The sequence below is a fragment of the Sprattus sprattus genome, assembly GCF_963457725.1.
Source record: "Sprattus sprattus genome assembly, chromosome: 17".
In the NCBI taxonomy this organism is placed as follows: Eukaryota; Metazoa; Chordata; class Actinopteri; order Clupeiformes; family Clupeidae; genus Sprattus; species Sprattus sprattus.
This window is the reverse complement of record NC_137915.1, coordinates 18,024,659-18,037,992: the sequence shown is the minus strand read 5'-3', so window position 1 is coordinate 18,037,992 and position 13,334 is coordinate 18,024,659. Positions and strand designations below refer to the sequence as shown.

At 42.7% G+C, this 13,334-nt stretch overlaps 1 protein-coding gene across 1 annotated transcript in view; it reads right to left on the bottom strand.

The window, feature by feature from the left end:
* LOC308378480 (piezo-type mechanosensitive ion channel component 2-like) overlaps window positions 1–13,334 on the bottom strand; it is a gene marked incomplete at its 5' end in the record, with an annotated part of 111,520 nt that overhangs the window by 33,177 nt on the left and 65,009 nt on the right. Inside the window, 7 exons of the mRNA XM_080855416.1 lie at window positions 1,669–1,838; window positions 2,224–2,353; window positions 2,733–2,768; window positions 3,701–3,832; window positions 4,307–4,475; window positions 10,655–10,868; window positions 11,396–11,705. Coding sequence (XP_080711542.1) covers window positions 1,669–1,838; window positions 2,224–2,353; window positions 2,733–2,768; window positions 3,701–3,832; window positions 4,307–4,475; window positions 10,655–10,868; window positions 11,396–11,705 — 1,161 coding nt within the window. The remainder of the gene's footprint in view (window positions 1–1,668; window positions 1,839–2,223; window positions 2,354–2,732; window positions 2,769–3,700; window positions 3,833–4,306; window positions 4,476–10,654; window positions 10,869–11,395; window positions 11,706–13,334) is intronic.

Here is a 13,334-nt window from a genome sequence, read left to right as displayed (position 1 = left end):
GCCAACTGCTTACCTAGACGGGCTTCATTATGTGATTAAGCTACATGTCTCCCAATATCTGTTATTTAGATTGGATCAAATTGCTATGGGAAACCAACTGATTATTCTTTCCAAAGCAAACATGACTCAGTTAAGGTGTACCTCTATGTTATTTAGATATATTCTAATGTTTAATTATTTCATAATTTTGTATAGAAAAGTATATAACTGATTGCTGGAGTAAGCATCACTGGAGCCAGCGCTAAACTCTTAGGCTGACATGTAGGACAGAAGCGGCCTAGCGGCATGTTTCCTTCTAGACATTCCCTTTTCCTCTTGAATCTCATCTTTCTTCATTTCCTGTTGAACCTCAGGGTTCACTACCACGACTGCTGCCATAGGTTTTACACAAGTGACTTATTTCCCGTTACTGAAAGCCTGGGCTACCTCATTTCATGGGCTTGGCTGCCTGACGTAGTCGGCAGGGAGACGTCCTAACCTGTATAAATCCAAGCTGTCAGAGAAGCATGGTGGCCCAGCTCAGACGTTTTCCGAGAGTGAGACCCTCTAAAAATTGGTTATATTATACTTACACTCAGCAAATGTATGCAATGTTTACAATCCAGCTATATGTAACTGTTCAGCATGTAACTGTATAGCTACTCTACTGTGTCAGAAATACACAAAAGTCACACGGCTGTACTGACTGTACAGTTTTATGACTTTATAGCTATATCTCTACTGTTTGAGAAATACAGCCAAAACCGAAAAGCAAGCCCAGGAGGTAATTTTCTCAGGCATCTTTCAACAAGGCTTTAAGACCTGTCTTATGGCCTCTCACTCAGACGTATCCCTATCCCTAACCATGCTCCCACAGACAGGGCCTTAAGACCTGCCTTGAGGCAGCTCAGACTTATCCCCATCCCTAACCATGCTCCCACAGACAGGCCGGCGTGGCAGGGCTGAGGGGCTTAGCGTGTCGGCGGGTGGCTACCCTATCGGCAGCAGGCAGCACATGGCATGCATTACTCCATTAGGCCTGTGGTAGCAGGCTAATGCGCCATCACCGCTAATGACCAAATGAGCTACTGGAGCTGAGAAGGAGGCTGGCGTGTGAGCGGTGCCACTGGGTGAGCCAGGCCGTGAGAGGAAGCTCCGCTCAGGGTACTGTTGCAGAGGGATTATGTCTGCTAAACGTCTGGGCAACTTTCACACGTTCACATAATTTAGTGATATCAAGTCTCTAAGCCTGTCAAACTAAACCTTCATTTGTGTCTAAATGTGTCTGCGTGTCTAGATGCCTCATCTTATCTTTGCCAAAGAGACACTTATTCTGTGCCTGAAATTGCGATAATTTTAGTGGATAGACTTTCAGTTTTTTTTATATTTCCCTGTACATTACATTTGCTGTAAAATGCAATGTGTTGTTGTACTGTGATAATAAACAGTGCTAATCTGTGCTGATTTATAATTTCCTACTTATGTGTTATGTTGTTCAAAGTGTTGTTTGTCATTTTAACATTTTAAAGTTGAATCAGTTCTAACATAAAACTGATTTGTTCTACATTGTATCCAACAGTTTTCTAGTACACCGTAATGTTGCACATCCTTGTAGCCTACTATACCCCATTGTTTGGCGTAGTGTGTGGTGCTGCATTGTACCGATGTGTAGTGTGTGTGGTGTCTCACCATCATGGCGATGAGGGCACAGATGTAGCTCTGTTTCATGATGAAGGCGAAGGCCTTAACTGCCGCGTTCACCCTCCTCTGGCCCTCCTTCCTGTCCTCTCCAGCCTCCAGCGCTTCAGAGAAATCACCCAGCGGCCTTTCCATCTCGTACACACTGGCATCCATTCGCTCTGCCAGAGGAGGCATAGGTCAGGGTGAGATGAGAGTGGGCGACTGTGTGTGTGTATGTGTGGTTGTGTGTAAGAGAGTGTGTGTGTGTGTGTGTGTGTGTGTGTGTGTGTGTGTGTGTGTGTGTGTGTGTGTGTGTGTGTGTGTGTGTGTGTGTGTGTGTGTGTGTGTGTGTGTGTGTGTGTGTGTGTGTGTGTGTGTGTGCGTGTGTGAAGGAGGATATGAATCACCTAATACCACTACGGCACTTTTGGAATGAAAGCCCAAAACTCTTTCCAATGCCCCCCGCCCCACCAAAAAACAAGATTTTCTGCGAAACCACCTCTGCAATTTCCCAGAATGCCACCCCATTGAGGGAGTTTGGAGATGAGGCAGAGGGCCACTCACCTGGTTCTGTTTCTGACTGGCCCGGTCCATACTCTGGCATGGAGTAAAGATCCAGACTCAGGGGCCCGTTGTCATGAGAAGTACTGGACCTCAGGTTCACAGGAAGACCGTTAGAGGTCACAATCAATACCTGTAGTGGGCACAGGAGAGAGGCCCTCATTTACCAGGGAACCAGAACTTCTCGTTGCACATCTCGGCGTTAAAAAAGGTGTTTAGGGTTTCCCTAAGTAATGTAATTACTCTGTATGTATTTTTGCACTTATGACAGAGTAATGTGCTCACTAAATACTACACCCATTGCACAATTATTATTATTAGTAGTAGGAGTAATAGTAGTAGTAGAAGGATTAGTATTGATATTACTATTAATATCAATATTAATATTAATATTAATATAATAATAACAACAACAACACAACAATAATAAAGATAGTAATAATAATAATAATTCTGAAGATCACTACATTGGGGTTAACAACTCCTATAAATAAAGAGACTCATTGACAAACCTCTGGAGTGCTGTAGCCATCCTGTGTGGAGATGAGCTGAAAAATAAAACCAGACACACAACACTATTATTGTGCCTATATCTCAATATGACAGTTTTCCTATAAAGATACACACAGTGAAGGTGTTACACATTTACAAGGGTCACACAGTCCTCCAAAATGCATTGTTTAGTGCACAATGGAGTTTATGTGAAATATTTTTCCACACTGAATACTAAACCCTAACCCTAACCCTTAAACATACAATACATGCTAAATCCTCTAACCTAAACTTTTAAAAGTATTGGATTGTTTTATTCAAATAATATTTTGTTACAGTAATTTACCAAGAATTCTACAGCGTTTGTGTAGCAGACATGAAAGCACGTTCAAGGTGGTACTGCGGCCACCTATACTACCTCATAGGTGTGCACATATCAAAATATCAAGACATTCTGAAGAATGTGTCACAGTGGGAAATTCAACCAAACCAATGAATAAGTAAGGAATAATGTATAGTCTGGATCAGAAAATAAATCCCAACAGGAGGAACTGACCTACAGATTATCCTGCTTATTATACGAATACTTGCCAAAACAAAGAAAAAATTGTTCTCTGCACAAATAATACTACTAAAGTATCAGGTGTTGCGTAGCAACGGATTACTTGCTGACTTCATGTTACAATGCATTTCATTTATGTTAAGTGAACTGACTAATTAATTATATGAAAGATGTGAATTAAAAGCATAAAACCCGTTGCAAATGGCAGCGGTCATTATTTTTTTGTACAAGGCCATTATAAAGATTTCATGGGCTTGATGATTATAAAAATCAGACCTCCGAACGTTGGGGTGGGCTACTCAAATCAATGGAACTTTTTGCAACATTCTGAGGAGCCGTATAATAAGATAATATATTCATCACTATACACATTTGTGTATACTAGAACCCTCAGAGTATAGACTTTAAATTAGCATAGTTCAGTACATTTCTCTCATCTGTTCTGTAGTGCGTCATCCTCCACAGCTCTCTTTTCTTCTCCGCTGTGTTAAGGTCATTATTACTTTTCGTCTCCTCTTCCTCCTCCTCCACTTCAGTCTCCTCCTCCTTTCTGCCTTCCTACAGCACCACAACAATCATCCCATGTCAATTAACACACAGTAACCCTTGAAGACCGCCTCAGCTGCCTGTGTCTGAGAGGCTCCTTCCATGGCACATTGCACCTCATAATGCAGGCATAAATGTCAGAATGACTGATGTCATTGCAGTAAGATCTCATTCATGGGAATTGAGTTCCATGCAATTAACTGTCAAATGATCAAGCAAGAGTTTAAGAGGGCTATAAAGACTGAGTTATATATAGAAACCTTTTTTCATTGTGGCCTTTTCATTAGAGACAAGAGGTAATACTAGAGGTCTGGAACAATGAAATGAAATACAGTTAAATGAAACAGCAAAGAGAAAACAACCTGGAGCTCAATTCAAAATCTTCCACCATGACCTCGTACAGGGGGGCTAACATGCCACCATTTTGTGTTACTTCACCCGGCTATTTGATAGTGCCGCGAGATAGACAACTGGGCTGGGGCTCACCGTCGCCATGGGTTCCTGCAGCCACAGGCGGATGAGCGTGGCCAGAGTATAGTAGAGCACCAGGAGCATGATGGGATTGACAAAGTGATGCCATGGCAACTCGGGATTGACCTTGAACATCCAGGTGTGGGAGCAGTCAATCTGGACCACTGGGGAGATGCCAAACAAACTGAGGAGGTAAAAGCAGGAAACAAACAAACAGTAGAAAACTGTATAAGTGACAGAAGATGCAAGAAAGGATAATAGATTTTCGGCGTCATTTCCATTTGGAAAAAGGGCCTATGGCATGTAATCTTAGCAAAGCATTTATGAAACCGAAATAGCACGAATAGTCTAAAACCACCTCAATAGTTTGCAAAATTGAAAAGAGTCACCATAAACTGCATTAAAATATAGCTGAATATGACTTGAAATCCCAAATTGAACACACTAGATGGGAACCAGAATCTAGCAACAGTACAAAGCACAGCCAGACACGGGTTTTGGGGTAAGATGCATTACAGCGAGATGTATTTGTGCAGTATGTGATATTAAAAAGAGAAACGTGTGTTCTGATGTTGGCCTGGTGGTGATCAGAGTAAGATTACGCTTTGAAGTAAGAATCTCAGCCTGGGTTGATCTGGCTAAATTAAACTCTCCCAAATGTGGTTTTTCATTTGAATCACAACCCTCTGCATCTTGGCACGTGGCAAGAGAAGTAAAAATAAAACTTTACTGGTGCAGTATTTCTCCCAGAGCAGATCAGAACAGATCGGATCAGCTGTGTGATGGAAAGAAGAGAACCAAAAAGAAACCATGGCTCTGTTGTACATCATTCATAGTATTTCATTCATTTCAGCCCAAAGTGCTGGTCACGTCCTGGCAGATCATTTATAGAGTAGCTCATACCTCCCATCTGGTGGATGCCATAAGTTCAAATAACATGACCAACCACAATGATGTATTCTCTGATTTATGGATATGTGTAACCCCAGTGAAACAATGATTACAATTTCTTTACATAAAACATTTTCTGAACTTAGCACCCTTTTATTTTGTAAAAAGATATCTCATCTAAAATTCCCAATACAGTGCAGGAAACTTCTCGAGACAACAAAATGTCTCAACTGAATCAGCTGTCCTCGAGTATGGTAATGGATGGTAATGTTTTCCTTTATCTACATCTACATTGAGCACCTCCATTATTTTTGTTCTCTCCCTTCACTGGTAGCCTGCGGAGGAAAACAAACACCAGATGCCTCTTTAACAGTGCATAAAAAAGCCCAGCTCGGCGCCAAAAAATATAACGCACACAAGCACTGGCTCTCATTCTCACTTAATATCAAGTGTGTCAGATTGACCAAAATCATTTTTAGTGGTTTTGCCGCCTCCAAATGCTGATACGGCATAATCACAATCACCGTCACAGAGATGTGTGTGTGTGTGTGTGTGTGTGTGTGTGTGTGTGTGTGAGGAGTTAGTTGAATTGTGGCCAAACAGGAAGAAACCACACAGCCAGGTGTAAACAACATCCTCTGCTGGTGGATGACTTCTGCGCATTGCCAATTACCAGCACAAACATGAGTCATTGAGGACATTTCTGTGACTGAATTATTAAAGATAAAAAATGTGAGAACCCGATACACACACACACACACACACACACACACACACTTACACACAGAAACCAAGACAAAGTGAGAACCGAGCTCACACAAAATTCACACTTAATATTGCCTGTCCAATACTCCTCTCGTGCGGCCCCCACTAAAAAATATCCCACCATTTGGTTCTAATCTCAGTTTTTCTGAATTAACATTTCCTGTCTCCAGCACGGCTGCTCTTGGGGACTCAGCACTCATACTTGGGCTTTGGGTAGGGTGTAATCAAAACTGTGTCCTCACCACAAATGCTAAATTACAAAGCTGCTGATGATTGTGCCCTTGGGGTGATTGTCAGGGACCGCTTTGTTTAAGTCCCAGAGGGAATGTTTAGCAGGGCTCTGCTCTTCGTTTGGTGATTAGTGGTGGATTCGTGAAGGTTTGGGACATATTTTTCAACTTTTGTCTGCGAAACAAAACCATTAACTCCACAGAGCCAGATCCAAATCAGTGTGTTGGGCAATGATGAGTTTACATAAGACTCATGGCTTTACTTACTGAAGATGGGGAATACTGGTATGATAATAATGCATTCATGCCTAAAAAATCAGTAAACAGTTTAACAGTCTATATGCATCTTTTAAGTCTGAGAAAACTGCAGATCCGTTTCATTATTCTTGTGTGACACCTTCCCTTGCGGAACAACTTCCAACGCGACCCACAATGGGAGTCCTTCTGACAGCTGCTGCTGCAGTGTTTGTGTTTTGATGTCAGTAACAGGTTTCGCAGGGATAGTGTGAGGCATATTTTAACCAGAGACAACAGTTGTGCAATTAGCCCTGTATCCTGCACTAAGGGCCCCTTTGAAAACAATGCTACCGGCATGGACGACTATTACACAGAGCAGGCCCTCACGGCCTGTCGCTCTCACTCTCGCTCTCGCCCTAGTTCTCGCAGCTCAACCACCGTGGCTCTTCACAGTGCCCTGATCCAGGTCTAATTTAGATGAATTGCATCTACTTTACTCACATGCCTTTTCTGTAACTTTTTTTCAGAGTCAGCTTTGATTTCTTTCACCGACCCACCCCCAAACATCTCTCTCACTCTCTCTGCCTCCCTCTCTGTCTGCCTCTCTCTCTCTCTTCCTCGCTCTCTCTCTCGCCCTCTCTCTCTCTCTCTCTCTTCCCCGCTCTCTCTCTCTCCCTCTCTCTCTCTCTCTCTCTCTCTCTCTCCCTCTCGCTCCTTCTCTCTTGAGTTTTGTTTGTGATTCGTGTAGAGTTCCCTGAATCCAGCTGTGTAATTTCACTGAGGGCCAAGAGCGGTCTCGCCATAATGGGAACCACCTGGGTGCTTTTGGAGCTGCTGGTGCCACCTCTCCTCTGCTCTTCTCTTCTCCTCTAATCTCCTTCTCTCTCCTCTCCTCTCAACCTCTCCCCTCTCCAGTCCTCTCCTCTCTTCCCCTCTCTTCTCTTCTCCTCTAATCTCCTCCTCTCTCCTCTCCTCTCAACCTCTCCCCTCTCCAGTCCTCTCCTCTCTTCCCCTCTCTTCTCTTCTCCTCTAATCTCCTCCTCTCTCCTCTCCTCTCAACCTCTTCTCCTCTCCAGTCCTCTCCTCTCTTCCCCTCTCTTCACTGTAAACCCAGATAGTTCTACTAACTTATTAACATTATGTATTCAGTACTTGAAACCTTGTATTTAGTTGACCCAACTTTAAATGTATTAGTTTTCTGAGCAAGTGAAGACGTTTTAATTCTATTGGAATGTATTTGTTTGAGTAAACATTGCCTGATAACTCATATTTTTTTAGTATCTGACGTCATCAACATCGTTGAGAACATCATTGAAAAGATCTTGTGATGAGAGACGGAGACAGCAGACTTAAGGTAGAGGAGTCGTTTAGTAATCGAGAGGTTGAAAGTTGCTAGTTCGATTCCCACTCCTCCTTACCAAGTGTATAAGTGTGAGCCCCTAAACTGCTCCTGATCTATAAATGCAAAATTCCTTGTAAATCGCTTTGGATAAAAGCATCTGCTAAATCACAGATGTAAATGTACATCTGGCAACACTGGGAAGGTGGTTGACCAATGACAGTTCTCTCTACAGTAAAAGCTTGTGCAAGAAGTTGGAACGTAAGGAAAATACCCTTTCAAAAACTTGTAAGGGCGTAATAACTAGTTTGTGAAAGACCCAGAGAAACACAAATACCCGACGAGGCAAAATCCTGTATGATTTTGTAATAATATGAGTTCAGAGAACTAAAAAATTATGAAAATGATAACAAAATAAATCAGTATAGCCGATGTATAATTTTTAAGTTAAGTTTACTTAAAAATATATATTTTTAAGTTCAGAGTACTTAAAACTTTTGATGTAACCGTTTAGATAACGGTTACATCAAAAGTTTTAAGTACTCTGAACTTGTTCGGGTTTACAGTGTTCTCTTCTCCTCTCATCTCCTTCTCTCTCCTCTCCTCTCATCCTCTTCTCCTCTCCAGTCCTCTCCTCTGCTCTTCTCTTCTCCTCTAATCTCCTTCTCTCTCCTCTCCTCTCTCCTCTCTTCTCTTCTCCTCTCCAGTCCTCTCCTCTACCCAGCCCAGAGGACCTGTGGTAGGATGAGCAAGGGCATGAATAGCGTCTGGGTGGCTGGCCAAGTAGTGACTTGCCACGACTATACACACTTTCACCTTTATTTATTTCAGTACACTTTTAATCCAAGGCAATTTGCAGCACTAGGATCCTCTTCCCAGAAGCACTGTTGCGCAACAGCAATTGTGAAATGCAAGAGAGACTATCCGTTTGAACTCTCTCTTAGACCATATGGTGATTGAACAATGGCACTTATCGGAATACCCACCCTATGTAGATTTCATCAGTATGTGATCTCCCTAGGGTCTAACCCCTGACTATGTTATTGCAAGCCCATGCAGCGCTCCAGGAACTCTCCACTAGTGGTCAGGCTGACAGCTGGCTCCAGTTGGACTTCAGTACTGGGAGATGCGATCAGTGCATCTGCTCTCAGAGCTCAGCTCAGAAGAGTGCCTTTGTGATCAGAGGTAAAAATGATTACAATGCCTTTAAGGTGGTTAACTTACACTGTGCATCTGATTCATAGAGCCTATGTGGCATTTTTTGCTTTTTAGATAAACAACTATTTCCGAGGCAATTACTCTTAACCTTGCCTGGTCAGATTCAAACTATGCCTTCATTTAATTACGTTTTGAAAACATGCTAGACCACCAACTCCGACATATTGTTAAACACAAAGTAGAGAGCACGCACGCAATGACAGGGGGAGCGCCGACATTCCTCTTGAGGTTTGACTGCACTGTGATGCTTGGTGGACAGTTTAATCCCACAGTGTGTGCAGTCATTCACAAATTTGCTTCCAGCCTTGAAGAAATCCATAAATATTCATTTTGTGTGAGATCCAACAAGCATGTTATAACTGATGCACTATGTGCAGATTCCCAGCACAATTTAGAGGGAAAGAAAGTTTTCTGACAGGGTAAAACCTTGTTTCTCATTTTCATTTGACGATTATGAGGCTCAAGAGTGTCCCACAGACATTTTATTTCTTTTTCTCATCAACATATCAACGGCCATGAGACAGGTAGTTCCAGTATTGTAAAGTGTATCACAAACGATGGCCTTAATTCAAACAGATTGCACTGCCTTTCTATCGCAGCAGCACTCAGTTACACCCCAAACAATACACTGTTCCACGTCACTTCCCATCTGATCCGAACTTCCACAAAGCCCACAACTTTCGTTACGGTGGTAAAACCGTGAAGACGAGTGAAATACAACATGCCAAAGTGGCCGGAGCAGATGTCCGACATACTGTTGTGTGTTGTCTGGATCAGGCCAGACGACGCAGATGTTTTATGCCGCCTTTAATCTTGCTGAACTACATTCATTGACAGCTCACCTCCGAAAGGAATGCATCTGCCTTTCAACTTCGCACCCACCACGATCTCTACGGTGATAACCGCTGGCGCAGTTGCTGGACGTTACGAGCAACCATGACAGGCGTGATTGAAGCTCATGGTCACCTGACACCGGCTCTCACATATACAGTTCCCGCACAATGTCTCTCTGAAGTGCAAGCCCTTGATTGGATTCCGTACCTCTTTGATCCTTCCGCCCAATTTTGCGTGCGCTCTGTAATCTCATTGGTCACAGTAATGAAATATGCACTGTGTCTCCAGGAATCCATACTGTAAAAGTTATATTATTTGCATGAAATATATGTCTTTGGTGGTTTCGTACAAGATGTGCCGGCCAAAACTGAGTCAAACAAAAACCACTCGTCCAACCTGCATGAAATCTGCAGAGCTTTCTGAATTTGGGGCCTGTCACTCTAGCGCAGACGGGATTGCCTTGGGCAGATTTAGCTGAAAGGCACTCTGTATATAGAAAGTTTGCAAAAACCTACAATATCCCATACATTTGACTGCTAAAATTCAACTGCACAATTCTAATCATGTCAAAACATGCCCCAGAAGCAAATACCATATGCATAGTCCTGCAAGGAGGGCAAAACGTGAAATATGAAATAACAAAATCCAAACGATATTTCATACTGGGACATTTGACTTGCAGTGTATATCAGATTCACAGATATTCATTTAATCACTTTACATTTCGTCACTTTTACTTTAACTACAGCGGGACAGTGGACACTTTACCGTATAAAAAAAAATGGTGCCCTTCAGTGCAGGGCTTACTTCTCCATCTCCATGCCAGTGAGGCCCTGGCACTGCACTGACCTGGCGTAGTAGTCTCCGGGGGGAACGGCCTCCTGGAAGAACTGGAACTGGTAGAGGTAGAGCACGATGAGGTGGCCGGCGCTGAAGATGCCCATCAGCACGCACAGGCAGCTGAAGACCAGTGGGTCGAAGGAGCGGCAGAAGGACCACCACGTGCACAGGCCCAGGAAGGTGAAGAAGTAGACCGTGGAGGTGAGGGAGGGCAGCATGATCCCTGGAGACAGAAGAGGCACTGCTACAGCTGGGGAGGAGAGGTGCTTCATGGAGGCCCTTCATGCTAGGCTTTTCAATTATCACCAAATGACTCATAATAATTATGACAGATTAATAACACTCTACACTGCTCAACATAATGTATGAGTAATATAGTATACAGTTCTGAGGCTCCATTTCCAATCTAAATAGATGCTGTAGATACGGTCTAAAGATACTTTTACTCTCCAACCAACTTACTCTGAAGTAGAGCGCAGAGTCTCTTACTCATATGATTATGCCTGAAAGACATCTTAATTATATATAAGTCTACAATGCAATGACACAGCCATCTGTATATCACACCTGATATGCTCACACAGTTTTCTCTTGCTATGCTTTGGCCATTGAGCCATGCATCGAGCCATGGTGCCCACAAAGACAGATGTTAATGATGTTGCTGCATGTTACATCTTGTTCTGTGATGTTCAACTGATATTGGCTAAAATGTAACTCAAATGTTCCCCTGTAAAAGGGTATGTGCGGTACCTGTCAGGCCCAGTAATATGGTTACGACCACTTTCCCGGCAGTGGTAATAAGATTGCCAATGATCTCCTTAAGCTTGGACGCCACGGCGGCGATCTGACGTAAGATCTTCATCTTGGTGCTCTCCTCCGGCTCCTCCAGCTCTTTCATCTCCTCCTCCACTTCCTCGCCCCCCTCCTCCATCAGTTCCCCCTCAGCTAGTTCGCAGCCCTCCCCCAGGTCCAGGTCCTCCTCGAACAGCAGGTCATCCTCCAGCTCCACTTTCTGCCGTATCTTCTCCTCCTCTTCCTCCTCCTCTTCATCCTCCTGCTCCTGGTGATGAGACAAAGATAAAGTGTGTCAAAAGGGTAAAGAGAAAATTATCTTTAGAGTGAAATAAAAAAACTAAAACAAACACATGAAGTACTTGGGACAGAGAGGACGATTTTTTCATCAAGGTTAGCCCTATTAAAACATAAAGATAACACAGGTGATTCCGTGTCATGAACAAACTATTCTTATATTTCACCACGTATGAGGATCAAATAATGATGCTAGCTAAATGTATTTCTGGCACAAAGAAAATTGGAGAGAACGTCATTCATATCCATATTAACTATTACTATTCAATAACCAGTTTAAGGCACTCAGATTGAAGAGATTCATTAAACTGAAAAGGATCAGACCAACACATCTTCAGAAGGGGAAGGCAGCTGGAGGGAGCACTGCTCACTGATAAGGCACAGATGAGGAGAACAGACTACACAAATGTGATTAACACCAGTTACGCTGAGAGGCTACGACCAGTTACCCCGTCATAATGTAACATTACGAAGGCCATTATCACAAACCACAGAGGGCCAGAGAGGAAGGAAATCTCTAACTTACTGTGCGCCGTTTAGGGGAGGTCAATGGTAGTGTGAGACTGAGAATCTAATTATAAACTGCATGAAGTAATGTATACAGTTTTATTTAAAACCGGTTTCCCCAAAGTCTTCAAAGTATCCATCAAATTACCATAACTGTTTCAAAACTGTTTACTATACTTGCATTGCATCTACATCCACAGAACTACGTACTGTACCCTAAGCCTGGAGTGTGAGAAAAGAATGTCAAGGAAATGTCAAATAATGTCAAAGAAAGTCAAAGAAGGTCACAGCACTAAGGTAAGAGCACAATGGAACACACTGTCCCCCCCCGAGAAACTTACAGAGAGATCACACGACTGTCCAGAACTCTCTGAGATGTAGAGCAATTCACAGAAACACACATCAACAGCAAAGAGATAAATCATGGTAAATAAGAAGAATCAATTCAGTTATCATTACTGGCTAATACTGTTACTGTCCCATTGGTCTTAGGACTGAGACAAATGACCTTCTTTGTCCGTCTCTGGTCCCATACACACAGCACAGACAGGCATAATTTACACATGCAGTTAAACATGCATTACAAACTGAACTGCATTACGATAAGACTTGGGTAATGAACTTAAGGCAACGTAAATGAATCTACCAGGACAAAGGAGGATGAACGACCATATTATCAAATCTTTAAAGAACAGTGTGACTCCAGTGAGGCTGTGGACTTTCCACAGCTCTCTCTCTCTCCTGGTTATCTAACAAATCTCATGTGTATCTTGGTGTCCTATGTCAACGTCCCTCTCAAAATGCCATTTCTGATTTTAACAAGGAGAATATGAGATACGTGCTCAGAAGGGCTTTAAGTCCAGAAGTAGTAACAGAAGCCCACACTTTGGACTGACTTCACATTTTTGCATTAAAAGGATTTTAAAGGTCCTGACAAGTACAAATACAGATTTTTGGAAACACAATCAATCAACAAATCACCAATAGAGATTATGATTCTATATAGATTTTCTAAATATTGATCTCTTTCTTGCAACTGTAAACACTGATTCCAATCATACAATAACCCACTGAGTAGTTGAATTATAAAAGG